Consider the following 25,576-nt stretch of genomic DNA (forward strand, 5'->3'; position numbering starts at 1 on the left):
CTTTTCCCAGTGACACGCTTCCTCCTGGTGCAGATGGCTGGCCCACCTGCCCCTGCACCCTCCTGGGAACACTGCCCCGGGGGTCTCTGCCCTGGGAGGGGGTTATTGCTGTGCCGCAAGTTTGCCTAGGCAAGGAGGTCAGGGTGCCAGCAGCTCCCCGCTTTCACTCCCCTCCTGCAGCGAGGCCAGGCTCCACACGCCCCCCCCCCTTGCAGCCACCTCACCGGAAAGTCCCAGGTCCCAGTTGGGGTCCCGAACCTCTGTCCCCCGGGGCTCTAGGAGCTCAGCACAGGCCCCTGGCTGCAGGGTGACCTCGCAGCAGCACTGCCGTGCAGCCAAAATGGGGGACAACTCCTTGGCTCAGCAGAGGGGGGCTTGGAGCCAGACGCCCTCCCTGGTACCCAGGGGAACAAGAGACAGCAGGGACAGCGCTCGCTCTGCTCACCCCCCTGCCTGCACCCTGCCCTTACCTCGAGGGCTCAGCAATCCTGGTGCCAGGCGATGCTGCCTGCAGCCTCCTCGCTGCCTGATGCCAAGTGGGGTCAAGGCTTCCTGCAGCGGCGGGACTGGGGTGTGGAGGCTCCGCTGCCTGGCGGGCTCTGCAGCCGGAGCGGGTTTCAGAGCCCGACGCTGGCTGGGGCCGGCTGAGCACGGCTCCCGCTGGCTCAGCAGGTGGAGGCTGCATGCACGGGCGGATTAGCAGGGGGGGAAGTGGCTTCTGCCATAGGAACTGCAAGCGGGATTCGTCAGTGGGTTGCAGCGGGGCGAGCGCCAGCGCAGGGAAGGGGAGAGGGGAGGCTGCGATCGGGCAGCTGCCCCGGGGGGGAACAATGCAGCCCGTGCAAGGGGGACAGCCCTGCGCACTGAGAGTGGTGCTGCAAGTGCCAGCATCGTCCCTGGAACAGGGGCACCTCTCCGGTGACAGATGTCACCCCACGCTGCTGTGCTGGACTCGGGCCATGGTGAGACGCCTGCTGAGCCCCCACCCCACCGTGGGTCGGCATTGGTCCCCTCGGGCTGGCGGGGGGGCCCCTCAACAGAGCACCCTGCACCCGCTGCTCCCTCCACCGGGCCCCTCAGCTGCTCAGGAATGAACTGGCGCCTGCCCACCGGCTGCTCTCCTGGTATGTGAGGCTGGAGCTGTGAATGCCGTGCCTCGGCCTCCTCCCTGGCCCAGCCAGGGCTGGCCCCCTCCCAGGGCATCCCCCCCAGCCCTGCCATCCCTCTCGCCTCTTCCCATTAAGGCAGCGCAGGCAGCTGAGCTTCAGTGCTGGAGGAAAACGGTGCCGGAGCCAAGAGGGATGAAGCCAAGTGGAGGGTGGGAAAGCACAGGGGGAGCACAAGAAGCACACCCCCACCCACATGGCAGCAGCCCTCGCTGGCATTTCCTCCCACCCCTCACCGGGAGCATGGAGAAAGCCCCTCTGCCAGTGACACCAGCGTGCCCACCTCCACCCCACTGCCTGTCCCCAGACCCAGGGACACTGAAGGAGGGAGAGGGGGTGGTGGGAGCATTTCTGCTCTCGCAGCCCTTGCTGCAGAGCTGGACTGCAGCCAGCACTTCTATTTTAAGCCCCACACTGTGTATGAGGAGGCGAGGGGTGTGCGCAGCCAAGCCTTGCAGCCCGACGGGGAGAGGCCCTGGTACCAACAGCCCCCGGAAACTTCCCCTTCTCCCCCTGGTACTAATGCACACTCAGGGCAGGTTGGGTCAGCTCCTCTTCCCCCTTCCCAGTGCAGGCAGGAACCAGGGCAGCTGAAGCTGGCATAGCCTGGTGAAGTTATTGCAAAATATCTGTGATGCAGGAAGCCCTGAGGGTCCAGCCACACTCCCCTGGCCCCTTCCATGGCATGTAGCATCCACCTGCCATGACGGGGGCCGGTGGCTATCCTGTGAGAGAGGAAGGCTAGGCAGGGCAGGCAGGGCTGTGCAGGCAGGAGGATTTGCTCTGTAGGCAGCAGCTTCCCTGCTGAGCTCCTGCAGCAGGGAAAAAGGGCCCAGGTGCCCTGTGGGATTAGATGGGCTGGGTGAAGGCACAGAGGAATCACAGGACAAAGCATCACTGTGAGAAGCACCAGACAGCTAAGGCTTCACAGGACCGAACCCTGCTGCAGGGCCCCCCCTCATCTGAAGCTCCCCCCACCCCTTAGCAGGAATCACCTTGCAGAGCCCCTCTCTTCCTGCGCTGACAGGTGCTGCTGGAGGAATAAGCTCCCAGACTAAGCATCTGCTTGTTTTTTAATAAAAACAACCATCCCACCCCACCCCTGCTTGCGCTGCATGTCGGCAGGACACCCGGGGAGCCAGCGGCACTCAGGGACAGCACCTGGAGGGCAGCAGGAGGGGTGCTCAGCGCCAGGCTGAGGCCGGGGGCTGCAGTGGCTGGGGCGCGGTGCAGCCCCGGGGCCAGCTGGAGCAGAGCCCTTGCTGCAGCCTCTCTCCCCCCGGGAAGGCAGCGAGCGGTGAGCTGGTGCTGGGAGCGGAGACCGTGCCAGGATGGCACCCAAGAGGGGGATAAAGGACAGGCTAGGGCTTTTCTTCCCCTCAGCTGGGGCTCACTCCTTCTTCCCGAAGAACTTCTTGAAGACGGATTTGTTCTTGGGACGAAGGGGGCCAGGGGTCTTCTCGCCCAGTGTGTCCCGTGGGCTCCCCGGCCGGGCCACAAAGGAGTGGCAGCGTGCCCGGGGCACGGCCGGTGCTTGCTCCTCAATGTAGAGCGTGACTGAGTAGCTGCTCCCGGCTTCCACGGACTCCTTGGGCACAGCCACCGGGGCAATCTTCTGGTAGGTGGCTGCAAGAGGGAGCAGTCACTGGGGAGGGCAGGGTGCCAGCAAATGCTGCTGGCCCCCCAGAGCCCTCCTCGAACGGGGGCTGCAGCCCAGGGCATGGGGATGTGGGAACCGGTGGGTGCTGGAGCAGCATCGCACCTGTCCTCGGGTGTCTGTGGGGACAGGGACACTGGTGCCACCTCCTGGCAGCGACAGGAAACCAGGGCCGTACCTGAGGTGAAGGAGTAGGACCTCCTCTTGTTGGCCACCAGCCCATAGTCGTCTTCGTGGCAGCTGTTGTCCCATATCCCGGGGGACCCCCTGGGTGACCACTGCTGCTGCCTGTGCCCGGCCCCAGGAGCATCCTCTGAAGCAGAATGGAGACATGTCACAAGGCAAGGCCACCACAGGACACCACTGTGTCAGCCCCAAAGAGGACAGGGAAATGTGTGGTTATCCCAGTATCCACGAAGCGAAGGGAGGTAAGTGGTCCTTCCCCCAACCCTATTCCTGGGCACAGGGCCCTGGGACTCCTGGCCCAGACACCACCAAGTTCAAGACTGACACACAGCCTTCAGCTTCCTCCAGTCAGCTCCCTTGCACCTCTCTGGGTTGGGGAGAGGAGTCAGGAGACAGCAGGAGCCCAGCCAGGCAGAAAGTCACCTGCTGATGCCACAGCCTCATTGGCTAAGCCATCCTGGCTGCCCAGAGGTCGCTGCAGCCAGGTGTTTGAGCGGGGTAGCACCACGATCTCCTGGCTCTTGGTGGTCGCAGCCTGATGATGTCCCTGGAGGTGGGAGCTCCCAGGGCTGGAGACCTTGCTGAAACTGGAAGGTAGCAGAGATTTAGCAAACCAGACTGGCCCACCAATGCCCTGCTGGAGCAGCACACACTGGCAAGCATGGGAGAGATTTGTAACAATGAGACCTGGCTAGCCGGCTCCTGGCTACTCACCTCCCAGCACCGCCAGTGCCTTCGACATGCTGTGCTGCCGCCTGGAAGTAATCCACTTCGGGGAAACCTGGGGGCACAGCAAACATCCTGCTGCATGCCGGCAGCACACAAGGCTGTCCCATAGAGCCAGCCCCAGCTCCGGGTGCCTGTGCTACATGGCTGGCCCCTCCAACCTCCTGCTGTAGCGCCTGCTCTTGGTCCTGCCAGCCAGCCAGCCTAAGATTTCATGGTGGGGCCTGAACCTCCTTGGGTACGGGTACAGCAGCAGGAAGACCTCAGTATTACAGGTCTCCTTGCCTGGAGGGCAGGCAAGGGGTTTCCAGGTCCCACAGAGGAGATGGAAGAAGACCGAGGCGCAATTATAATTTTCCTGACACTGGATTTTTGCTGCTGAGGCTCCACTGACGTCAGCTGTGCTATTCCTGATTTATAACTGTGTATGTGGTGTGAAAACAAAGCCTCCAAATCCTGCCTGGCAGAGAACTGCTGTTCCCAAGGCAGGTTAGGAAGATGCATAAATCAGAGACAACGCTGTGCTGCTGCTCTTCTGACCCCCCCATGTGTCAGAGGGCTCAGCAGGGACTGTGCACCCATAGTAACTGCATATAGCTGGGCCCCTGATCTGCCAGCAAGGGATGCTCACCTGAGTTTTGCTGCAGCTTGGAGACCCATTCATTCATGAGGGGCTGGGAGGGGGCCCTCAGGAGGTACTCGGAGCCATCCCGCAGCCTGCAGGGGGAGAACAAGCCAGCAATGAGACAGATGTGGGGTACAGATACCACAGCCCCCACCAGCCTAGAAAAGAAGGTGAGAAAGAAAGAAGGGAAGCAGGTGAGAAAGAAAGGAAATCCTCATCTAAGCACTGGACTGATCTGGCCCTGGGTGAGGGTGCTGGTGCACGTCTGTCCCAGCAGGGACACATTAGGGAGTGCTGTGGCTATGAGGCCCTGGCTGCCCTGGGTTGGGGTGACTCACTGAAGCCTGAAGCAGTTGGTCTTCTTGGTGTACTCAGCATCTGGGGTGCAGACTGCCCCGGAGAGGTTCAGGGGAAGGGCCACCACGGAGCTCTGCAGCACAAGGAACAGCAAGAGCAAGGGTTGGCAGGTTCTGCCCTACCTGGCCACCAGCCCCCCATCCTGCTGCCAGCCCCCTCCCATGTCACCCCGCTCTCCCCCACCACACCTTGAGGCTGTCCCTGCGGTCCTGGTAGAAGCACAGCGTCTGCCGCATCAGCACGGCATGAAAGAGGCTCCAGGCCCGGCAGTTGGCCTGTGGGATGCAAGCAAGGGACAGCTGTGATGCCAACACGTTTGGGAGAAGATAGGCAGTCCCTCGCCACTCAAAATGCACCCCAGCCCCCGTGGGCTCTGCCCTCCCAGCATGTCCAGCAGCGCTGCCATGGTAGTGCCAGGAGCATCCCTGGCTTCACTCCTGCCCCAAAACCTGGATGCCCCCCCCATGTCCCAGCACCCCAGTCCCAAAGGAGCCCCACAGCCATGCCTGTACCTTCCTCCCTCCTGTCTGCAACACGTGTTTCCTTTCCAGCGTCCCCTCCATCATCTGAAACTCCGTCTTACCGGGAGAGCCCTGCAAGGGGACAGGGGGTGAGTGAAGCAGTGCTGGGGCTGGCAGTGCCAGCTCAGCCTCCAGGCATCTGACACAGGGAGCATCTAACCCATCCCTGGCGGGCGATGCCAAGGGGGGAATGGGACAACAGGAATAATTTTCTGCACCTGGGCAGGTTCTGGACTGTTTGTAGGCTTTTGGGGTGAAGTGCTGCCTTGCTAAGGCTGAGGGCTGGTGGGGGAATGCATGCTGCAGAGACCCCCAAATTCAGCACCTAGCTCCTCCCTGCCCCACCAGCTGGAGCAAAGGGGCCATCAGAGTTGGGAAGTCTCCAAACACAGGTCACGTTTCTGGAGCAGGTAACCCAGCTGCTGCCTAGGGTGTCCCCAGCCCCCTGCCTGACCCTGAGGGAGAGCCCCTGGCCCGCAGCTCTCACCTTGCTGCCCTCTCTCTCCTCTTCCCCATGCCTCCGCTGATCCCAGGCGCCGGGGCCATCCAAGGGGGTTGCAGACACCAGCGCCTCCACGCAGGGGGACACCCCGTGTCTGCTGGGGCTGCCACCGCTGCTGTGCCCCGCGCCGGGGCTCTTCTCTCCAGACGGGCTGTGGAGGAGCCGGGCGGCAGTGGGGAGGGTGAACTTGGCCACTAGCACGTTGTTGGCCGACGAGAGGATGAGGGGCCCGCTGGCGGTGGCGTCAGGGCTGGGCAGGCTGCCTGCCCCGCTCCCCGGCCGGTGGTGGGCATGGCTGCCTGCTGGCAGGCTGGGTGCCCGCCGCTCACCCGCCCCATCCCAGATGGCCTGCAGCTCCTCCTCCTCTTCTTCAAACTGCCTGTGGGCAGGGTGGCAAACCTCCCCAGAGCCCAACACGGGGCTGGGGAGCCGGGGGGACCCCAGTGCCCACTCGAAGACAGAGAGCTGGTTGGGGGTCAAGGGGGAAGCCGGGGACCCTCTGGGCTGGCCACTGCTGGCTGGCCACTGTGCGCGGGTAGTGCTGGGAACGGCTCCTGCCCTGCCTGGCATGCCGGCAGGGGATGGCCCAAGCTCCAGCCATGCAGCTTCACGATGCCTGGCCCTGCCGGGGCTGCCATCCTGGCCCAGCCGGGCAGCCAGCTTGCCCCCCTCCCTCCCCACCCTCTCATGCAGCACACCGACACGGGAGGGCCGGCTCAGCCTGAAGTCCAGGAGGTCTTTACCAGCGCTGTCGGGGCACCGTGAGCTCCAGCGCTCCTCCCCAGCACAGTGTGCCTTTTGCTGGCTGTAGCTGGGGTTGAAGCTCACCTCCTCGAACCATGTTCCTCGCTCGCTTTTAGGGGACATCCCCAGCACCTCACTGGGCCCCTGGGGACTGTGCCCATCCACATCTACCTCCTCCTGCCATCCAGCCCCATGCTTGCCTGTGGGCTCCTGTGGCCTCACCCCCCTGCCCTGCCTCTGCTCCTGTTCCTCCACCTCTTCCCGCCATGTCGCAGCCCCTCTGTGGCAGCCCAGGACCACCGTGTCCCGGGGTAGGTCCAGGCTGAGCACGGAGCCCAGGGAAAGGTGTGGGCACGGGGTTTTCAGGTCAGGGAGGTGGGGGTCCCGGGGGGCTGCCCCGCACTCAGCATCGATGTCCCGCACCAGTGGGTTCCTGACGTAGAGCAGCAGCTCCCCAAGTGGGGGTCCAGCCATGGCTGCCCCCGGCTCCCCCTTCCTCCGGCCACACTTCTGAGGCCACGTGTTGCTGGGGCCGTGGTGCTCCTCGGGCGCGGGCTGCAGGGAGCCGGTGCCCATGATGCCCTGTAGTGTCAGCAGGCGGGCCTGCTCAGCCCGCTCCCGCCGCTGCAGGCTGTTGAAGAGGGAGCCGGCCCCAGCCCTGGGCAGGGTGTGGGAGGCAGCCGGCATCCCGCCACTGGATGCCAGAGGGTGGTGGGCAGGTGGCCGCTTGGTGCTGGAGGTTTTCCGGGCCTCCACCTGTGCCTGAAGACACAGAGAAGGAGAGAGGGGTGACCTCCATGGCCAGAGCCTCCACCATCCCATGCTGACCGCTCCCTCTCCATGGTGTGACCCTGGGCAAGCAGGGAGCCAGGGGGGCAGGTAGCCAAAAACACTCACCAGTGGCAGAACTGGGAGTGGCATGGCTCCACCTCAGCCCCCCAGGGCTGCTCCCACCCCAGTGCAGGCAGGGAATCCCTGCCTGTGATGGAGTCCCCCAGGTGTGGTGCAGTGGGGGCTGCCTGTGCTCTTCCCTAGCACCACCGTCCTCCAGGCCACCGCTTTTGGGTGGCTAATGAGACAACAGTCACTGCTGCCCATTCCTGCCAGCCCTGCATGCCCCCAGGCAGCAGAGCAGGCAAATGCAAGGGCAGGGGCTGAGCACAGCCCCTTCCCTTCCCCTTCCCTGCAGACACCCTCTCCAGACCAGCTGCAGCCCCTCTCCTAGGTTTCCGCAGCTGCCAGGATGAAAGCAAAGGGCTTTGCCTGCAGGAGCTGGAGCAGTGTCCCTCTGTACCCCTTAGGTTGGAGGGTGCCCATTACCAAAACCCTCCTGGCAGCTCAGCAGCCCCTTGTCCTGCCTTGATGCCCTCTGGCCTCTCTGGCCCCCTGCCCTCCCCCTTGGGCTACCCAGCCTGGCTGCGTGGGGGCCCGACTGCCTCTGGGACTCATCACACACAGGCCTTTGTGCAGGCTCTGCAGTAACAAATGGATGCAAACCCCAACAAAATACCAGGCTTCCAGCCCCCAAGTTACAAGCCATGCAACCTGGAGCAAGCTCCCCCCAGAACGTGCACCCTCACATGGCCCCATCCACCCTTTCCCCCTTCACTCAGCTGCATAAGGGACTGCTGCTGCCCCCCAGCAACGGAGCAGGGAGGCTCTCCAACCGGCTGCCAGTTTGCCGTGCCTCCCGTGGCCACCAGAACCACTTACCCAGGGGGCCAAACTGTGGCCAGGCCCATCTGAGCCCCCTCCTGTCATGTCCCAGCATCCACACTCTGCCCACCGCACTGGGAGCATTTCCCCTCTCCCGAGGGACCACTGCTGGCAGGGCACAGCGGCATGGCCAGGAGGGTTGGTAGCTGGGGGTTCACGCCATGCAGCCACTCTGCCCGGCATGCAGCCTCCCCCAGGAAAGTTACCTCTTCCACGGGCTGGTGAGGCGGCTTTCTCTTTCGCTTTAAACTACCCCAAGTGTTTCCTAAAAGCCCCTGGCAACGCTTCCAAAAGGTTTTACAGCCTGAGGGTTTAGTGGTGGGGAGCTGAGCAGGGGGGAGAGAGAGACACAGAGAGAGTTGAGGGCAGAGTGGGCAAGGAGCCACAGCAAGAGAGCGCAGGCAAAGGGGGTGGTGCAAGCTGGTCCTCAGCCCTTGGGCATTGCTCAGCATCAGCACAGCCAAAGGTCCCTCTCCTGAGACTTGACAGAGCCCCAACACATTGCTTGGAAATGGCTGGGGGTGGGGTCCCAGCATGGGGGCTACCCCACAGCCCTCAAAGCCTCCCAGTTTGCATGAGGGCACAGCTCCAGGGAGCTGCCCTGGCTGCACAGCAGTGGCTGGCCCTGGGACAGGCACTGGGTGCTCACCCATGGCTCTGCCAAAGCTGCCTACCATCCCCTACGTACCGTCCGCAGCGTCTCCTGCCCCGGCTGCTCGCTGCCAGCCACCGGTTGCACCTTCTTCTTCTCGCCCTTCTTGCCGATGCTGAGGATGAGGTTGACTGTCCCCCCCAGCCCGCCAGGGCCCCGCGGTGGCAGCAGCAGCGTGGAGGTTTCAGCGGGATCCCAGATGACAGTCTCCTTGGGGGGTCCCACACCGTGGGGTGTTGAGCTGCTGGGGTCCCCCCAGCTCTGCTCCACTCCCGATGGGGCATCTGAGAGGGGTGATGCCAGTGGGGACATGGCCACTCCTGCTGGCAGCTGTGGCTCTGATCTTTGCATGGGCTCGAGGAGGGAGCAGGGAGTGAACTCCACTGGGCTGTGGATGTTCTCCAGCCGGGGCTGAGAACATGGGGCACACTGCTCCTGGCGAGAGAGGGAATGTGGAGGAAGGGCTGCTGGGGCCAGGCACTTTCTCAGGACACAATCTTCACTTTGTCCTGCCTGAACCCCAGGGACTCCCACAGGTATTGCCACACATCCCTCCCCTACTTCTCCACCACCACTGTGACCCTCAGCCTCGAGGCTGGTTCTGCTCCCCAACAGTCTCAATGGGGCTGGGTACTCACTTGGCCGGTGGGGGATGTGTCCGATGGGCTCACCAGGTCCCTTCTGTCCTCCTGCTTGCTCCCTGGGTCCCGCTGGTGCCTCTGTGCTCTCCAGCGCACCAGCACCCAGCCCAGCATGCTCTGCAGCTCCTCCAAGCGCTCCTTTATCTGAGGGGAGGAGAGATGCTGGACAGCCTGCAAGGACTCCTGGCCCAGGGACACTGGCCCTACCAGGGCACCTCACTATGGAGGAATTTAGGAGATTTTTGGGAGCAGGATACAGTCTGTCACATCACCTCAGGTCTCAGCATGCATTAATGGCTGGGTGAAACCCCTTCCTGCCCTGAGGATGCGTGGTCAGCCCTGTACCACTCGCTGGGGCTCTGCGCCCGCACCTTGCTCTCTCGTCCTGGGACTCTCCCCAGAGGATTTTGGAGGGTGCTGAGGGTTTCCCCAACCCCATTTCTTCTGTCCTTACTGTTGCACTCAGGTAGTGCTCCTCAGACACCAGTTGCTGCCCCGATGCCGCCAGTGCCTCAAACTCCTTGAGCTTCCCTTCAATCCTCCTCTCCAGCTCCTCACATGGAGTCTCCGGGAGGCCGTGGCTGCTTGGGCTTTCAGAGAAGATCTGAGCCCGTGTGTCCTCCGTCCAGGAGCTGTAGGCATATGAAAGACAGGCTGAGGAACAACCCAATACCTCCTCAGCCCTGCAGGCCCCCGGGAAGCCATTCCCATACTCAGGGATGGCTGGAAGCAGCTCACTGGGGTAGCACAGAAAGTCTGGTGGCATAGGGAAAGGTGCTGTGGCACTGCACCACAGCAGGCAGCCCTGGCACAGCCCTTCATTCCAGGCTCCCCATGGTCTTGCCTGGCTGCAGCTCTGGCACTGCCCATGTACTTGTCAGCAGCCCATGCTCTGGCAACGCCATGCTCTCACCAGCTCCCTCCCAGCCACCACAGAGACAGCCCCGACAGCTCATTGCCACTTACATCATGGCTAAGTAATCCTTGAAGAAGTGCCGCAGCTGGCTGGCCTGCTGCACGTGGGCCCGGGTCTCCCGCAGGAGCTCCTGCAGCCCTGCCCAGGCCTGCAACGTCCCCTGCACCTCCCGGCTGATGGGGCACAGCCGAGCGGGGCAGAGCTCTTGCAAGCGGGCAGCTGCCCTCTCCAGCTCCTCCAGCTGCCCCTGCAGGGTCTCTGACACCGCACGCTAAAGATCACAAGGCAGAAAAGGTTCAGGATGCGTCCAACCCCTCTGCACCCAGGCTGGACTCCCCTCTGTTCGAGGATGGAGGGGAGGATGCTGGTGGAGGGGAGGATGCTGGTGGAGGGGAGGATGCTGGTGGAGGGGAGGATGCTGGTGGAGGGGAGGATGCTGGTGGAGGGGAGGATGCTGGTGGAGGGGAGGATGCTGGTGGAGGGGAGGATGCTGGTGGAGGGGCTGCAGGGAGCAGGCAGAGCCACCCTCAGCGGGGAGGATGGGCAGAGCGGAGGGCTGCTTGGTTTCCCCGCTCTGCTTGCATGAGTCACCTCCCCACTGGCGGGAAGATGAGCGAGGTGCTGGCAGCCGGGTGCTGGCAGCCGGGCGCTGGCACACGGGACCTGATGCAAGCTCTCTCCCCTTGCCTGGCCTGGCAGAGGGGAGTGGAGTGGGGCAGGGCTCAGCTCTGCTGGAAAATTCCAGCCCAGCCTGCCGCAGCGTGCCAAGGCTTACGACACCTGGGCCCTTGGGGCCAACGCCTCCCCAGGATGGCCCCAGCCAGCTGGGACACCTCCCCACCACGGGCACGGCTAGCCACGGTGCTCCTCCGGTCTCACCTCCATCTCCTGCTGCCGGCTCAGCAAGCCCTGCAGCCCCTGGAGGTCCTTCTCGCTCTTCACTGCGGTGAAGCCGCTCTCTGCTTGGGCAGTGTCTCTAGCCAGCGCCTCGGCTCTGCATCGAAGGGCCTCCAGGCGTGGGGACACCTCCGCCACCTGGATGGGAGGGGTGGAGAAAAAGAGATGAGCCCCGGCATGGGACCCCCTCCACCACCACTCACCATGCAGCCCCAGTCCACCCCAGTCTGGGGGCACCCTGCTATGCGCCTGCAAAAGGGCAGGGAGCACCAGCCACAGGAGGGACAGGGACACCAGCCTCACACAGAGCGGTCCCTGTGTATCCCAACACCCCCTTGTCCCAGTGGGACTAGCCGAGGTGCATTCCCCGTCCCAACTAGCCACATGTCCAGCTGCAGGTGGACCACCCAGCTGCATCCCCAGACACACCACCTCTATCCCTTACCAGGCGCTCCAGGCTCTCTGTCTCTGCAGTCACCTCCATGACCCGTTCCCTCTCCTTCACTGCATCGTTCAGCATCTCCACAGCCTCCTGCAGCTCTCCCAGGGGGTGGCTCATGTCCTCGCTGCTCGGCAGCTGCCCGGCCTGGGCTGAGAGCAGGGGAAAAGACCCCTGCAAGCTGCAACGCCCGCTCCCTGGCTGAAGCCAACAGAAACACGGGGCATGAGGGAGATGGGGAGTGACCCCCCAGGCAGCTGGGCCAGAGTGGGGCACCCATGGGGTCTCCCTGCCAGCCACAGACCAACCCTGGGCCAGTCCCAGGTGCCTGGTGATCCCAAGGGATGCCTGGCCCCGCTGCTCACCGCTGCGGGTCCCTGCTGGCTCCGTGCCTCCTCCTCTTGCAGGTCCTGCAGGAACTCGGACAGCACTAGGGAGTCACGCAGGTCTGCCGCCCGGCGCCGCAAGGCTGCCTGCACGTGTGCCAACCTGTGTGGACAGGTGCCTGTCAAAGGTGCTGGTACCCTCTGCACCTCCTAGGGGCAAGCATCCTCCTCCCAGACCACCTGGAGACCAAAGAGGAGGAACCTTCCCCCCGGACTCACTTCTCCTCCACCATCTCCACCTTCCTCTGCATCTTCCTTGCTCCCTCATGCTCAGTGGGTGGCTCGCCCGCTGCCTCCTCCCGCAGTGCCTGGAGCTTGAGGCCGCACAGCACCAGCTGCCTCTCCAGCTGGCCCGTCTCCTCCAGGTCCTGCCGCAGCTCCACCGGGCTTCTCATGGTGGCTGGCTCCGAGAGTGACCCAGCCACAGCTTGCAGCCACCGCTCGGCCCGGTCCAGCTCCCCCACCAGCCTCAGTGACTGCAAGGACAGCAGGGAGCCCATCAGCCTGGCTCTGAGCCACCCAGGGGAGGCAGAAGCCATGCTGCCACCAGAATGTGGGTACCCGGGCCACTGGGCGCTTGGGCAGCACAGCTGGAGCAGAGAGGCCAGCCGAAGATGTCACTGCCAACACTGCAGCTCCTGTCCCCATGGGCACCAGCCTCACTTGTCAATACCCAGCAAGCTGCTGCGATCAGGGCATGCCCCTGTGCCCACCCCAGCCCTGCCTCCATGTACCTTATCGATTTCCCGCAGCACAGCGCCGTTCTCCTGGTGCTTCCTCTGCAGGTCCTCCCACAGCTCCCCCAGCTCCTGCAGCATGGCCTCTACCTGCGGGCTCCCCGTGGGCCCCACCAGCACCGGCCCCTCCTGGGAGGCAGGGAGGGCGGTTAGGATAGGCCCTACCCAGTGTACCCCCTCACCCCACACTCGAGGGGACTCACCCGGAGCACAGCCCTGGTGCTGGGGTCCAGGGGCTCCCACTGCGTTTGTGCTGCCTCCAGGCTCTCAACATCCTCCGCTGGACACGGGGGGACTCCAGGACCCATGCTCTCCTTCAGCGGGGACACAGTCTGCTGAGGAGCAGGGAGACATGGTGCATTAGTGCCCAGACCAGGGACAGGTGTGAGTGCACAAACATGCATGCCCACAAGCAGTGGGAGGGGGTTGGGAAGGGGGTTCCCCTCGACACTGGTTCCCCTGGCTGGGCTGGGAGCAAAAGGAGCTCTTGGGGAGACATTACTGTGTTCACTGCCCAACAGACATCCTGCACCTGGGCCTCTGGCTGCTGCATCCCCCACTCAGACTCTGCCTCTCTTCTCCTCCTGCGGAGAGAGGGTTAGTCAGGACTGCAAGGTCCCCCCTTGCACAGAGGACCCCCATCCACATCCCCTCCAACTACATCTCACTCCCCACAGCCACCTCCATGAGCCGGTACCTTTTGCTGTCCCCGCCATGAAGGGGCTGCCCTGCCACTGGGGAGCCAGGGCTGCTCTCCTTCCCTGTCCCGTGCTCTACCATCTTCCCCGGCATGTCCTTCAGCACCTATGGCAGAAAGGCTCCCATTTCTCCTTTGCCAGCCCAAAGCACGCATTGCTTTGCCCTGGGCCTGGCACTTATCACCTCCTGTAAGCAGTGGGGCCAGGTCACAGGCATGCTCAGCTTGGGCTTTGCCCAACTTCTGAACTCCTTTCCCATAAGCTCCCCTGTCTTCCTGAGGCAGAGGTGCTGGAGATGCCTGGAGGAAGGTAGTGCTCACCATGCTCCCAGGACCTCTCATCCATTTGTCTTTTGCTTCCTTCCTGATGGCCCCACGGCCACTATCGTCTCCTCGGGGCTCCACACTTGGAGCCACAGCTTCGCCCGCCGGGGAACTGCTTGCCAGCGCTGGAGCCTTCTCCGTCCTGGGAAAAGGGCACAAAGAAGGTCCAGGGGCACAGAGGATGGAGAAAAGAGCAACCTTAAGTGGAGCTGATACCCCAGAGATCCTGCCAGGGACTAACCCAGGTCTTTCCACAGTCCTCTGGCTCCAACACTGGGGGATCAGGGTTGAGACCCTGGGGCTCCTGTCAGGCTGTGCCCTACCTCAGCACCTGCTGGAGCTGTGCCCAGCTCTCCTTGACGTCTCGGTGCTTGGGGGTGACTCGGGCTGCCAGGCTGGGCTGCAGGCTGAGGAGCTGGGACACGGTCACATCCAGCATCTGGAGGACAGACAGCAGCCAGGGAGTGATGACAGGGCTGGTCAGGGACAAGCCACTGCGGCCGTGGTGCAAGTGCATGATGGCAAGCCACCACCAGCCCAGCTGGGGCAGGAGAGGCGGTGAGTGCCAAGTCTGGTCCCTCACTGCCCCCAGGGAGGCTCCCCTGTCCATCACACAGCCGTGGCCACCTCACGCAGCTGTGGGTGCCCACTGAGCCCCCAACCCTGCTGGTGCCAGGGCTGACCTGGGAGGACACACGTCTCCCCTCTGTCGGGATGCTCCCCCAGGGCTCAGAGGATGAGGCAGAGCCTTGCACTTACCATCACCTGGCTGGCTATGTCCCTGACATCCCGATCCCGGCATGGCTCGCCCTCTCCTGACTTTCCTACACCGCAGATGCTCCTCTGCTGTAAGAAGAAGCTGCAGTCAGCAGCGGGAGAAGGATGGGGCCCTGCCCTCAGCTCCAGCAGCAAAGGATGCTGCAAAGCTGCGCTTGCCACTCTGGCTCCCCTTCTTACACCAGTCTCCATCCCCCAGCTCTCTCCCCAAGCCCCAGGCTGAGGGTACTGGGACCACAGCATCCCCACACAGGGGATAAGTGTGGAGTGTTACCCACCCAGTTTCGCTCTGGCCATGCAACAGCCCTGTACCAGGCTGACCCTGACTCCAGTGCTGGTACCTTGGCGTGGATGGCCCCGAGCAGGGTATCTGCTTGCTGGAGGAAGGCAGCCACCTCCAGGGCCAGCTGCAGAGCCTCATGGTGCTCCTTCAGGGTTCCCTGCAGCCGCAGCCACCTGCGCAGGTGGAAGGGTGTGGATGAAGGGCAGCTCATGCCCCTCATGGGGAGCTCTGCAGAGCTTGGGCAAGGGGAAGCAGGAGGGAGGTTCAGGGGGTCCTGCTTCCCAGTCTATCAGCTCCCTGTGCCCGGCTTGCCCTTGCTCAGCCCGTGCATCCTCTGCTCACGTTTTGTTGAGGTGCTTGCGCCGGGCTGAGATGCTCCTGCTCTCACTTTTGCCTTGTTTCTCCAGCTTCTGGGCCAGGCTATTCAGCTCTTTGTGCAGACTCTGGAACTGCTGCTCTTCCTGGCCCAAGCAGAGAGATAGACATCAAGCATCCCCCCTCAGGGACCTGCACCATGCCCCAGCCTTGTGGGGTTTGGGGTCCCCGGCACACCAGCAGTCCCCCCAGCAGCCTCTCACCTGCTTCAAGTCAAGGATGCGGCGGGTGAGCTGGATCTTGTCTGGGCTTTCCTGCAGGAGGGCTGCCAGGGAGGGCTTCTCCTCCTGGGCCAGGGGAGGGTGTGAGAAGGCAGGGGGACAGCCAGGCTGTCCCCCTCCCCGGACCGCGCTCCCTGCACCCCACACCTTGTGCCTGATCCATGCCTCCAGCTGCTCAGCTTTCCTGTTGAAGTCCTGCAGGCTACGCAGCCCCCCCAGGGCTTTGCTCTGGCTGGCGGCCGTCTGCTTCAGGAGCTGCCACTGGTCCCGCAGGGCCAGCAGCTGCCTCCGCACTGCCTCAGCGCTGGGGCTCGCCCGCCACATCAGCTGCTCACCCATCTGTGGGGCCAAGGGACCCACTCAGCATCGGGGGCTCCCAGGACCCTCCACTGCAGAGAGCCCAGGGACATGGGTGCTGCAGGGAATGGGAGCCGTGCCGCCACCTGGCTTCACCTGGTTGAGCTTTATCAGCGTGTTCTCGAAATCCTTCATGTCCCGCTGCAGGGTTTGAGCCACCTCCTCCCAGTCCCCGAGGTCGCAGCCGTCCTTCAGGTCCCGCAGCTTGCCTCGCACCCAGCTCTCTGCCTGCAACATGGGAAGAGCCACGTGGCCGGGTGCCTCTGCCAGAGCCCTGAGGATGCGGTTTTAGGGACCCAAACCCCTCTGAAGCCATGACAGTGACTGGAGGGCACACTTTTAGCTGACAACCCGTTCGCTCCAAGCACCAACAGGCCAGCAAAGGGGTTCAGGACGGCATTGGTGGCAACAGGGGTGGGAAGGCGAGCTGCATCCTGCTTCTTTCCAGCTTCTGCTCCAGTCCACCAGGAGAACCCAAGCCCCACCCGGGCAGGCTAGACCAGGGGTCTCTGTGCAGTACATCCCTGCACAAAGCATTTCTCCTTGCACCCTGCTCCCTGGAGTGCCCGTGCTTCCCCTCTCCAAGCATGGCATGGAAGCAGCCCCCCACGCCATCCCCATTCCCATGCCACTGGGGAGGGACAAGGGCTGGGAGAAGGAGGAGGAGGATGGGGGACGGGAGGAGCGTGCACACGTGGGGAGGAAGCAGGGCCCTGGTGCGGGCTGACCCCCTCTCCCCAGGGCTGACAGCCAGAGAGAGGCGGCCAAACATGATCTCATGCCACAACCACGGCTCTGCTCGGGGCCGGGAGTTCAGCCCTCCCCGCCACGCACCCCACCCCACAGCTCACATGAAAGGCTGTCGGTGTCCTCCCCGCCCCACTCCCCACACAGCCCCTTGGGCAGGCACCTCGGCTGGCCTCACCTGCATCATCTCCCGGTTGAACTGGGCTACCAGAGGGCTCAGGTCGAGGAGCGGGGCTGCTCCCATGCTGCTTCGCCCACTGCATCTTGGTGCCACGACCGGCTCCTTGCCCTTGGGGGTCTCTTTCTGGGGTGATGACGCTGGGGATCCTGCCAGCTGGGGCAGGCAGCAGTGGGGGAGGTCAGCATGCTGTCCCAAGGAGCCCTCCCCATCACCTCCCAGGAACATTTTGGAAACCCAGATAAAGTATGTCAGCCTGCCTCATCCCCGATCCCACTCTTTCACTGACATATTTAGGGTTCTCTACTAGCACCCTGAGGCACAGTTCCTCTCTACCAAGGCCATGCTGGTGGCTTTCGCAGCCCTGGCAGGGAGTTGCCAGGCTGTCCCTCAGCCCTGGGTCACTCCAGGCTGGTGGGATAGCCCCCAGCACCTGGGCTGGTCCCCGTGCTCACTTTGAGAGGCAGATGCGGCGCTCGCTACCCCTCCAGCCTGAGGCTGCACATCTCTGCAAGGAGTATTCGTGTCTGTGGCATCCATTTGGTGTCACTCCAGGGGACACCGCCAGGGAATGGGATGGGGGGGGGCCATGGGGCAGGTCGCCAATAAGCTCAGCCTGCCACTCCTTCAAGGGCACCCAGAGACCCCCATCCCAAGTGAGCAGTGGCAGGGGGCAGAAAGCACAGTATCTCCCCCGGAACTCAGCCTCGTGGTCGGCTGGTGCTGACGAAACCCTCTGTCAAGGCTCCAGCTCTCCTGGGGGTGACGGCGAAGGTCAGCCAGTGAAAGCACTGGCCTCCCTCCAAGATCAGCCCCGGGCCCAGCTGCAGGCAGCCCAGGGGACGGCACAGCTGCCCCGGGCACTCGCTTCCCACCCCGCTGCCCAGGGACAGAGACCTGACCGCACAGTAACTGCTGGCAAACAGGAGCCTGAGCATCTCAGGAGAAATCTGAAGGTGCAGGGCTCGCTCTCTCTTCTCACTAGGCAGAAATTACTCCTGGGGCCAGCCCGGGGCAGCCCTCCCTCCCCGAGGGGGCTGGGTGCAAGCTGCCCTGCGGGGTCCCAGCCACCCCCCGAGCCAGCCAGGGAGCAATCTCTTGGGACCCTGTGGAGCAGCGGGGTTCGGGCAACTGTTTCAGGCTCTCTAAGCACTCTGGCATGTGCTGCCCTGCTGACGGCATGGGAGTCGCTTTTCAAAGCCTTTCTGCCTAACCACAAGAACTAAAGAAATCCTCTGTCTTTTTTTTTTTTTTTTTTTTTAAATAGCAACACAGATTCTCAGGCCCTCCTGCAACTCTGGTATCTTCAGCCTCTTGACACAGCCTGGGCTGGAGGAGCCCGTAATCCAGCTCCCTTGGAAGTGCTAAAACCTCTGGGTGCTGGCCTGGGGGCTGACCCCTCACCCCGTCATGCCCAGCTTGTCCCCTCGCTCATTTAAAGTGGTGAGGCTCCATCTGCGCCCAGGCAGACCACCAGCAGCCACCCTCACTTGCTCAGCCCCACGCTGTGCCCCTGGGTCAGACACTCATAAACGGTGAGGACAGGGGGGACCTACCGCATAGAAGGGGGAACCTCTGTCCACTGGAGAGCAGAAACCACCGGCCCAGGGACTTCCGGCCTCCTGCTGCTCGTCCTCCGCATCCACATCCTTCCTGAGGAAGACCTAGACATGGGAAGACACAGTCATGATCCCAGAAGTGCTCGACACTCCCAGCAGTCGAGGAGATGGAAGAGTGTGCACCCACCTCTCCTGCCCTGGGCCAGAGGAGGCTGCTGGCAGTACCCAGACACTGCTTGCCTGGGCTCTTGCCCATCCCTCCTTATGCATGCAGGCCAGGCTCCTCTGAGCTGCAACTGCAGCTCCTGCTACGTGTTCAGCAAGTGGCAAGACCTCCTAAGATTGCTTTGCTCAGCACCTTCTCCATTTTAGCTTCCACACCCCCCACCTTTTTCCCCTTGAATTGTCTCCAAAGCCAGCAGAAACCCATTCAGTGGTCACCACTGGCTCCTGGTTGTCTAAGGATTCTTAGGTTCAGACCCCCTACGCTCCTCCACGTCAGCAGGGCAGAGGTGCAAGGGCACAGGAGGACATTAACTCCACTGGCACGAACCTGAATCCTCTCAGCTGCTGATCCCTGACTGCAGCCTGGCCGGGAGGCAAGAGTTAAGGGGGCAGCTGGCTAACAGGGAAGGGCTCCTGCAGATGGGGCTGGGTGGGAGCTGGAGAGGCAGGAGGAAGGAAGTCCAGGAGCTGCAGCCAGGCACAGAGAGGAGGTCCAGGATGAACTCCGCGTTACCTTATCCTTAATGGAGCCCAGCCCCACTAGGAGAGGTGCGTGGGACTGCTTGGATCATGCACAAGGGCGGTCACTCTCATCCTCTACAGATGTATCTTTTCTTGGGCTGTTGGATACAGCAGGCCAACTTCAGGACCTCCTTCCACTCCCTTCCCGGGGCCACCCTGCTGCCCCTGTAACAGCCGTTCAAGTGTGCACAGGGCAACACAAGGTGGTGGGCAACATGTGCTGCCCTGATCCCCCCTCCTCTGAGACCGCAACAAACAGGGTGGTGGATCAGCCATAGCCGAACCCAGCCCACCACTGCTTGGACCACTCCAGACTGGGGACGGCGTCTAAGGGGGAACCAATGCAGACAAAGCAGGACTCCCTCCCTGCACAGAAAGTGGTTTTCTACTGACTGCAGGACTGCAGAAAAGTCCCAATGTGGATGGCAGCCCCCAGCACTAGAGCTGCTGCCACCAGAAAGGCTCAGAGCCCCACAAACAGCTCAACAACCCTATAACCCCTGGGAGACAACCACCACTGGACCTTTCCAGGGGCCTGCAAAGCCCAGCTGGTGGCTGCAGAGGATGATCACCATACCATGCCACAGCATCCTATCCCGAGCAGGAAGAGGGGGCAGGGAGAGAGGCTGAGTCACGGCCAGGCAGGCCAGTCGCAGTGAGAGCTCAGTGTGTCTGTCAGAAGGGTGCCAGAAGGAGATGGCACCCCCCTGTCCGACCACAGGGCCAAGAGATTTGGATGCCCGTTTAGGGAATGGTGGGGAGCTAAATGTGAAGTGCTTACAGGGCATAAGACCCTAGGAAGCCCCTCTTTTGGGCAGCTGCATCCCACGCCAGCTGCAGCCTGTGAGCCGCCCCCAGGGCTCAGCTGTGGGAGACAAGCCTGCAGGTGACACAGGAGCTTTATTTAAAGTCCCCATCTCACGATCTGTCAGCTGCAGGAAAACAGGGCTGCCGGCACAAGGATGACTTCATCCTTCCCACAGAGCTGCTCCACCGGGACTGCCCCCCCACCCCGGTCCCTCCGTCCGGAGCTGGGTCCTCGCTCGGGCAAAACAACAAACTCTCACAGCAACCCAAGGCTGGGAGGAGGAGCGGTGCCTTCCTCGGCATCCGTGAAGTGCTGTGCTAACCCGTCCCAGGACCCCAGGCTTCACGACATGAGCAAAGCCACACGTGAAACAAGAGTAGTGGCCTCAGCTGCCTCCTCTGTGAATGCTTCTTTCTCTCATTAAAAGAAAAATTAATGCAGCACACAGGTTTGCCGTGTTCCCATAGAAGAATAGGTGCCAATGACTTCCCACAAGCAAGAGGGGCAGGGCCAGACCCTCCTGGGCTGCACCGTGCTCATCCCGGAGGAGTCCCCCGTTCCTACAGGGCAGGAGCAAGGGGCAGACCCGGCCGCCACACTTGAGAAAGGCCTGCTGTCCCCTGTCCGGGGAACAGTGTTCCCTCCTCTCCTCCAGCTGCCGTCCCGCTCAATACACTTTTCCCCGTACCCTGGCTCTCCCTCTCAAAGCTCCATCTTGCAGCCTGTCCCCCCTCCCCATCCTGCTCCACACCCCCAGGCTGCACAGGCAGGAGGGGCCGATCCTGGCAGCCTCCAAAGAGTCCCGCACCACACCACCGTGCTGAGCACGTGTCCCTACCTTATATGAAAGAGGGGAGCCCTCGTGCCGATGCCTCTTGGGCTGCGCAGACTCCAGCCACCCAGCGAGGAGCCGCCTGCATGCCGGAGGAAGCGGCAGCTCTTGTGAGGCCGTGCCTGGCCTTTATTGGCAATGAAGACGGGGGTTTTGGCAGTGGACTGTTGTGGCTCTCCCTAGCACTATCCCGCTGGGAAACCAGCTGTTGTGGGTCAGGGTTAAATCTCAAGGAGTTCCTGCCTGCTCTTGCCAGCAACGGCGAGGTCTCTGAGCTGCCTTCTGCCCCATCCCAGCCACACAGGGGGTCTCCCAGCCTCCAGGGCTGACGGATTCGGACCCCCATGCCTGCTAGTGCTCTGACCCAGAGGGTGGGATGCCAGGAGCCCTGGGTCGGGCTCCTAGCCTTTTCCTGGCTGTGCACGGCTGCGTGGCCCTTCGTGAGTCACTTCCCTCCTCCCAGCCTCGGTTTCCCCTCCGGTAAACGGGAGAGCAAGTTCCCAGCTTCCCGCACACAACTGCATCATCGCGGGCATCCCGAGAGCTGAGCCCTCCACAGCTCGGGCTCTGGGGCTGAGCTCTCTGGGTCATCTTAGCCTTAGCGAAAACTTGTCACCAGCTTGCCCGCAAAAACCTCCGGCCCCTCCAGCCTGACGGCACAGAGAAGTGTGTGGGGGGGACGTGGGAAGAAAGGCAACTACCCCAGGAGCGAGTGCCGCCTGGAGGGCGTGGGGAGGAGGCAGCAGGGATCCCCTGCCGCGGCGCAGCCCCCTCCGGACCTCCCCATCCCCTGGCAGCCCGCAACAGGGAAGCGCGGGGAAGAGGGGGAGAGAGCAGGGGTGCGGGGTACGGGGAGCGCGTACCTTGAACTGAGCTTTCCCTGGCCTGCTGTTGTTGTTGTTGTGGTTCCTCTCGCCGCCGGTCCGGTCCGGGTCCCCGGGTCCCCCCGCGCCAGGCTCCCCATGCCAGTTGGACAGCGTGATCTTCTTAATGGAGCGGGCCAGGGAGCTGCGGTTCAGCGGCTCCTCGTCGGTCCCCCCTTCCTCGCCGGGGCTGGGGCTGCGGGGCTGGCCCTCGGGGGCGGCGGGGCCTGCCCGGGCTTGGGCCAGGTAGAGGGAGATGCGTTCGTTGAGGCTGCGGCGGAGCCCGCGGTGGCCGTCCAGAGCGGAGGCGAGGGCGATGCCGGGGCAGGCGTCCCCGGAGAAGCCGGCGGCACACTTGGGCAGCGAGAGCTTGGTGCTGATGGTGAAGGGCTGCACCTTCCTGGCCGTGCTGCCCGACATCCCCGCCGCCGCCGGGCAGGGCGGGCAGCCGCGGGGCCCTGCCCGGGCACCGTGGGGCGAAGCGGCAGCGCGGGGCCCCCGCCGCCCGGCAGCGCCCGTGATGGAGACGGCCCGGGCGGCGCCGGCTCCTTCCCCGAGGCGGGCGGCGGCGGCGGGGCCGCCCCTTCCCGCGGGGGCGCTCAGCGGGGCGGCCCCGCGGCGGGGGGCAGCGGCACGGGGGGCGGCCCGGCTCCCATGGCCGCAGCGGCGAAGGCGCGGGCAGGCGGGCGGGCGGCTGCGGCTGCCTGGGCGGGCCCCTCGCCCCCGCCGGGCCGCCTCCCCCTGCTGCCGGGGTCCCTCCTCCCGCGGCGGGCAGGGGAGGCGGGGGGGAAGCCGCCGCCTGCCCTGCCCTGCCCTTCTGCCCCGGCCGGCGTCAGTCGTCCACCTTCTTGCGCAGGTTGAGGAGGCAGAGCAGGCAGGTGAGCAGGGCCTGGCGGCTCTCCCGGGAGCGCAGCCGGCGCCCCAGGCGGCGGAGCGGCGGCAGGAGCCGCCGGCGGGCCAGCGGCAGCAGGCGGGCGAGCAGGGCGCGCAGCAGCGGGGCGGCCAGCGGCGGGGCGGGCATGCTGCCCCCCGAGACTGCGGGCGCACCGTCAGCGCGCACCGTCAGGGCCCGCCGCACTCCCCCCCACCCCCCCGCCCCGAGGGGCCTCGGTGGATCGCGGCGGGGACGCCCGGGAGCTCCCCACGCTTCGGACCCTCCGGCCCGAGCGCGGTGCTCGGGGGGGGGAGCCTGCACCTCGCTGGGAGCGGGGGGGCTGCTTGGGCGAGGCTTGGGGGAGAAGCTGTGGCGGGGACCGCTCTCCTCCCCACCTCTTCCCCTGGTCACTCTTACCCTCCTTGGGATCCTTCCCGCTCCGGGACACACCGCTCAGCCCTTTCTCCCGGAGGAGCCCGTGCTGCTCAGCTCCCCCCACCTGGACCTGCCACCAGCCCAAATGGCAGGAGCAGCTCCAAGAGCAAGAGACAACAACAACAAAACCCAGCTGCCCATTTAAATGCCCCCTCCTCCCGGGCCAGACACATGCTCCCTGTAAGCGATACTGCTCCTCGGCCCAGGACCCCATTTGTCAGGGTGGCAGCGCTGGGGGAAGAAGGGGGGTGAGGGAGGAATAACATCTGCCCGCCACAGAAATGTGGGCTGGCAGGACGGCGTCCTGTTTCACTACAAGTCTTCGCTGAAGCCCCTGAGCAGGCAGCCAGGTCCAAAATATGCTCGCCAGTCATTCTCCGCCAGTGCCAGCAATTGCCATCCTGCTCCCGCAAGGGCCAGGAATGCAGACCAGGAGGACGGCCAAGGAGAGCAGGCAAGGGATGCCCCAGGGCACGAAGCACCAAGGAACAGATGGGCGCTCCCCTGGGGGAAGAGCTGTGATCGGGCTCCACAAGGGGCTCCCGAGCCGGCTGGTAACCAGTGTCCCACGCTTTCCAGCTGTGCTCCCAAGCTGAGCCTGCTTGGGGCAAGCAGCCAGGGCCCTGCAGACCAGGGGAGCACAAGCTAGCCAGGGTGAGGGCGCCGGCAGGAAGGTCCATGGGTCACGTCTGTGCCCTTCCGCTTCCCTCCTGCGCCTAACCTTTGTTTTGTTCCTGGTGGCTGGCTGGCTTCATTTCCTCCCCTTGTTGTTCCCTTCAAAAACCCTGCCAAGGCCGTACTCTTGGCTCCCACTCAAGCAGAATTTAGGAGAATGAACAGGCACAAGGGACCAAAATCTACTGCTCTGTCTCCCAGCCTGCCTGATGGAAGCTGTCCCTTGCCCAGCGAGTCCCATCCAAGGGCGGTTAGTTCAGCCAGGGTGACCTTTCCCAGCCCTGCGGATTCCTCTCGGGGAGCCAGCCATGGATGAGGAAAGCAGGCAGGCCGTGCCTCAGCACAGAGACACCATGTGCCGAAACCAGAAATGGCTCCCCGACGGCTCAGCTCCAGGCCCGGGAGCTGCAAGGACCAGGGCTGACGTCAGCCCCTTGGGACTGGCCTCCCGGAGGCTCCCGGAGCCTCCCAGGCTCCGGGTCTGCTGCGGTCAGAGGGCTCCGGTGCAGGCACACCGGGGAGTGGGAAGAGCTTGGGTAAGCAAGCAGGAGCCAAAGCTTTGCTGCGGCTGTGTCAGGGTTTTACACTTCCCTGGGAGGGAGCTTCTCCCCTTTTATTGAGGAGGCAGCGGGTGCAGTGCTTGGCCTGCTCTTGTGACTCCAGGGTTCACTGTGCTGCAACTGACCTGGGTAAGTCGCTGCCTTGCTCAGTGCCTCGATTTCCTCATCAGTACAGCCCCAGCGGGAATATCCCTTCCCTGTGCAGAGAGTCCTTGCAGCATCCTGCCTCCGAGCGGGCTGGGGACCACTGGGATGAAAAGTGCAGTGTCGCAGGTCAGCGGTAGTGACAGCAGTGATGGAGGGGAGCAGAGATCTTATTCCCCAGGGAGCCTTGCCTATTCCTAGGAAAAGCTGTGCCTGAGCCGGGGGAACTGCCTGTCCTTCCCTGCCTGCTGGGGAACCCTGTCCTTCGGTCCCACGGGGAAAGGGAGGTGCCAGCTGGGTGCAGAGGTGTTACAGCACATTCCTGGGGGCATTGTGTCTGAGGGCTACGTGGCAAAGATACACGAAGTGTGGGGGGGTGGAAAATCCCTTGGGAACAAAGGGGCTTCAGTGTGTGGCCTCTGCAGAAACCTGCTCCTTCCCCGGGAGCAAGCACAGGTAACGGCAGGAGGGGTTATCTTGGTGTAAGAGCCAGATGCTTGCAACACCCAGCATTGGGCGGAGAGTGGGGCAGGGCTCATTTGCCAAGCTCTTGGGACTCATAGAGGCAGATTTTTGTCTCTGCCAAAAATGCAGAGACGTTGCCGAGCCGCTTTCCCCATCTGGAAGGTCAGGGGCTTTAGCCTTCCTTCACAGTTGGGCAAAAGCACAGCCCAGGGAGGTGGAAGGATTTAACCCTGCTCCTCTGGTGAGTCAGGCACAGAGCTGGGAAGAGAAGGCAACCTTGAGAGAAAACAAAATCCCCCAGTATCTAACTCCAAACATAAGATTTAGGACACTGGAGTCCTGTGTGCCCATGTGTTCCCTGGGCCAAGGCATGTAGAGCCTTGCTGTAACCTCTCTGAGCCACAGATGACTTTCTGCACCTGCAGCCAGCGCTCACTCACTCTCTCTCAACTCTTTTTCTTGCCTATCCATCCCTCCTCACCGAGGGGCTCAAAATCCCTCACCAGGTAGCCGGTTTCTTTTTTGCCAAGTACATATCAAGGCTGCTTCCTTCCAAGCGTCCATTTTCTTTTTCATACCAATTGCACAACCAAGTATCCCCTATTTAATTGCCAGGGAGGGCTGGGATCCACTTCCAGAGCCCAAACAGGGACCGTATACCCCTCTGTAGCACTTCTTTCTCTCAGGTGGTCAGTTAGCAGCTGCACATCAGCAAACAAGGAGCAGGAGATGCCCCTGGGCGGCATGAGGTGGGTATGGGGTCCCGGAAAGCCTGCGGATGAAGCAC

The 25,576-nt window shown here is 63.3% G+C and overlaps 2 protein-coding genes across 2 annotated transcripts; both read right to left on the reverse strand.

Moving 5' to 3' along the window:
• Window positions 1-2,221: 2,221 nt before the first annotated feature.
• On the reverse strand, window positions 2,222-22,188 carry LOC141920790 (uncharacterized). Its single transcript, XM_074818146.1, has 32 exons — window positions 21,637-22,188; window positions 18,384-18,491; window positions 16,828-16,983; window positions 15,999-16,130; window positions 15,693-15,884; window positions 15,528-15,611; window positions 15,292-15,410; window positions 15,008-15,122; window positions 14,649-14,735; window positions 14,213-14,328; window positions 13,887-14,031; window positions 13,566-13,672; window positions 13,371-13,452; window positions 13,072-13,200; window positions 12,866-12,997; window positions 12,351-12,607; window positions 12,111-12,234; window positions 11,752-11,946; window positions 11,289-11,444; window positions 10,460-10,680; window positions 9,948-10,125; window positions 9,491-9,637; window positions 8,889-9,287; window positions 5,726-7,246; window positions 5,230-5,310; window positions 4,906-4,992; window positions 4,699-4,790; window positions 4,367-4,452; window positions 3,724-3,790; window positions 3,433-3,596; window positions 3,002-3,136; window positions 2,222-2,792 (listed from the first exon to the last, which is right to left on the reverse strand). Exons 1-32 carry the CDS (start codon window positions 22,054-22,056, stop codon window positions 2,557-2,559), a joined length of 6,270 nt encoding a protein of 2,089 aa, XP_074674247.1. The 5' UTR covers window positions 22,057-22,188; the 3' UTR covers window positions 2,222-2,556.
• A 279-nt stretch (window positions 22,189-22,467) lies between these two features.
• On the reverse strand, window positions 22,468-23,459 carry MYMX (myomixer, myoblast fusion factor). The gene is made up of 2 exons (XM_074820653.1): window positions 22,928-23,459; window positions 22,468-22,671 (listed from the first exon to the last, which is right to left on the reverse strand). The coding sequence occupies exons 1-2, from the start codon at window positions 23,157-23,159 to the stop codon at window positions 22,469-22,471; spliced, it is 435 nt and encodes a 144-aa protein (XP_074676754.1). The 5' UTR covers window positions 23,160-23,459; the 3' UTR covers window position 22,468.
• Window positions 23,460-25,576: the final 2,117 nt, after the last annotated feature.

Source organism: Strix aluco, chromosome 3 (assembly GCF_031877795.1).
Source record: "Strix aluco isolate bStrAlu1 chromosome 3, bStrAlu1.hap1, whole genome shotgun sequence".
Lineage (NCBI taxonomy): Eukaryota > Metazoa > Chordata > Aves > Strigiformes > Strigidae > Strix > Strix aluco.

Excerpts from the sequence above, each read along its gene's own strand:
- LOC141920790 (XM_074818146.1), bottom strand. The coding sequence starts at position 22,056 with ATGTCGGGCAGCACGGCCAGGAAGGTGCAGCCCTTCACCATCAGCACC. Across the intron at positions 16,984-18,383 it reads GAGGTTCCCCCTTCTATGCG|CTGGCAGGATCCCCAGCGTC; the intron begins GTAGGTCCCCCC and ends TGCCTGCCCCAG. Across the intron at positions 13,453-13,565 it reads CATGGCGGGGACAGCAAAAG|GAGGAGAAGAGAGGCAGAGT; the intron begins GTACCGGCTCAT and ends CTCTCTCCGCAG.
- MYMX (XM_074820653.1), bottom strand. The coding sequence starts at position 23,159 with ATGGGGTCCTGGGCCGAGGAGCAGTATCGCTTACAGGGAGCATGTGTC. Across the intron at positions 22,672-22,927 it reads CGGGAAGGATCCCAAGGAGG|TCTCGGGGGGCAGCATGCCC; the intron begins GTAAGAGTGACC and ends GTGCGCCCGCAG.